The sequence below is a fragment of the Morone saxatilis genome, unplaced genomic scaffold (assembly GCF_004916995.1).
Source record: "Morone saxatilis isolate NCDOM2014 unplaced genomic scaffold, NCSU_SB_2.0 Contig22, whole genome shotgun sequence".
In the NCBI taxonomy this organism is placed as follows: Eukaryota; Metazoa; Chordata; class Actinopteri; family Moronidae; genus Morone; species Morone saxatilis.
Genome location: NW_023339785.1, coordinates 26,244,037 through 26,246,348, shown reverse-complemented (window position 1 = coordinate 26,246,348; position 2,312 = coordinate 26,244,037). Strand labels below are relative to the sequence as shown.

Below are 2,312 nucleotides of genomic sequence, written 5' to 3'. Positions count from 1 at the left end.
CGCTGTATCTGTATGGATGATATTGATCAGTATACACTGTATCTTTATGGATGATATTGATCAGTATACACTGTATTTATGGATCATTATGGATTTAGGGGATCCACTGACCATGATCTTGAGTCTGTGTTCTGGTCTGACCCCCCTCTCTGTCCCTGCAGACTCCTTCAGTCAGCAGCTGGTGGTCCCCCCTCAGCACCAGGACCAGGAGGACCCAGAGCCATCACGCGTCAGAGAGGAACCGGAGCGAGAGCCGCTTCTAGACCTGGACGAGGCAGACATCATCCAGTTCACCTACAGCACCAAGCCTGGACCCAGACTGGGTCAGGATGTGGACCGGCTGTCTGCTCTCGGAGAAGAACCGGATCCAGAGCCGGAGATCCAGCTGGTGTCGTCTGAGACAGAGGACAGCAACGACTACAGCAAAGAGTCCGACACCAGAACCGCTTCGAGCCGGTCTAAAGCAAAGCGGGGCCGCAGACCAGGAGGACCACTGAGCTGCAGAGTCTGCAACCAGACCTTCAGGGCCCGCCGGGCTCTGTTCAGGCACATCAGGGCCCACCTGCAGGAGGCGGTCTGCGGGGTGTGTGGGGACCACTTCGAGGCTGCTGAGAGTCTCAAGATCCACATCCAGACTCACCGGACCCCTCAGAGGAAGAGGGGGGAGCCGGAGGTCCAGATTGGGACCCGGAGCGCAGAGAGGCGGTCTCACCGACCCAACACAAAGACAAGCCCGGAACTACACACCTGTGGCGAGTGCGGGAAGAGGTTCCTGCAGGTCTGGAGGAAGAGGAGGCACCGGTGCCATCCCCCAAGACCGGACCAGGAGGGTCCGCAGGGGACTGCACACAGGACCAGAACTTAAAGGAGTCCGGTTTCTGTACTTCAGTTTATTTTCTTTAAAAATCTTATTTTTATTGAAACCTCAGAATGAAGTCAGAACATTAACAGAAAATAAGAAACATAATAATTGTTAGTAGTATTATTAATAAATAATAATAATAGGTTTCAGTTTTGAGAATAAAGGTTGAATATTCTGAGAACTAAAATGTTTTGAAAGAAAAATATTATTTATTCTTTTTATTGTCAGATTTGTTTTTGTTTTTAATATTTGGAGAAAAACAATATTTCAATAGAAAGTTTTCACATTTTTGAGAATAAAGTTGATGCATCAAATCTGAATTAAAAGTATTTTTGATAAAAACTAATTTTCTTCAAATTTAAACTTTATTCTCAAAATATTTTTATTTTGTTTTCAGATTTCTGACAATAAAGTTGTAATATTTGTAGAAAAACACATTTTATATTTCGAGATATTTTATTTTTGAGATTTTTGTAACTTAAAGAAATTTTAAGTACTTTGATACTTTCAGTGTATCAACAGGTACAAAACTGTTTCTCCTCTTCACCTGTTGCTGTCTGTTTCCATGGTAACGTCTTCATTGGTTCGGTTTCTCTCAGTGGCAATGTTGTAATATTGTGTTTATTGATTATTGATTCTGATAATCAGCTGTCGCATTCCAATAAAGACATTTTCTGTCAGTCTGTGTTTGATAAAGTGAAAGCGGCTGCAGTACGGTGGCGGCCAGCGGAGGGCGCTCCGCAGGGACACACCCACAACACCTGTTCAAGTACAGGTTATTTAACATCTGGGTGCTTACTTAATAATAATAATAATGATAATAATAATACAGTGAAAACGTGTTTTATTCTCATTTTAATCCTGATATAAAGTCCAACAGGAACCACTGAAGCACAACAGTTTCCTCTCAAACAGGAAAGAAAAGATCAATCAGGTCTGATCAGTAATTGGTAATTGATCAGTAATTAATCTATAATGGAAGCTCAGTTCCACCAACGAGACAATAATGAGAAACTATATATATATATATATATATATATATATAATATTAACTGAATATCACTCGTACCGTCGCTGTTAAAGGGCCAGTGTGTACGTTCAGTGACTGAAACAAACTGAATACAGCTCGGTCAAAGGTCTCAATCTACAGTCAGTGTTTGAGTTTGTCCGTTCTGGGCTACTGTAGAAACATGGCGGCCAGAAGTGGACCCGCTTCCTCTGTAGGTGTCATTATGACTATTACAGTGACCTTTAACCTGTGAACCTGTCTTTGAGGAGGGAGTTTTGTTCCTGCTTGGATTCAGACGGACAGCAAAACAAAACATACGTTGCTATGGTGACATAATTAAACACATTGTCAGTTCAGTTTATTTGTTCACCAAATCACACTAGTCCGCGGCGGTCTCTCGCCCTCAGTGGTTCTAGTCCGCGGCGGTCTCTCGCCCTCAGT

General features: G+C 43.0%; 1 protein-coding gene across 1 annotated transcript; it reads left to right on the top strand.

Annotated features, from left to right (window-relative positions):
- Nucleotides 1-158: 158 nt before the first annotated feature.
- Nucleotides 159-1,542, top strand: LOC118333683 (zinc finger protein 574-like; the record flags this gene model as incomplete). Its single annotated transcript, XM_035669430.1, is given in 1 exon segment — nucleotides 159-1,542. A coding segment is annotated over 1 exon segment (707 nt), but the record flags the coding sequence as incomplete, so codon positions are not given.
- Between the last annotated feature and the right edge of the window lie 770 nt (nucleotides 1,543-2,312).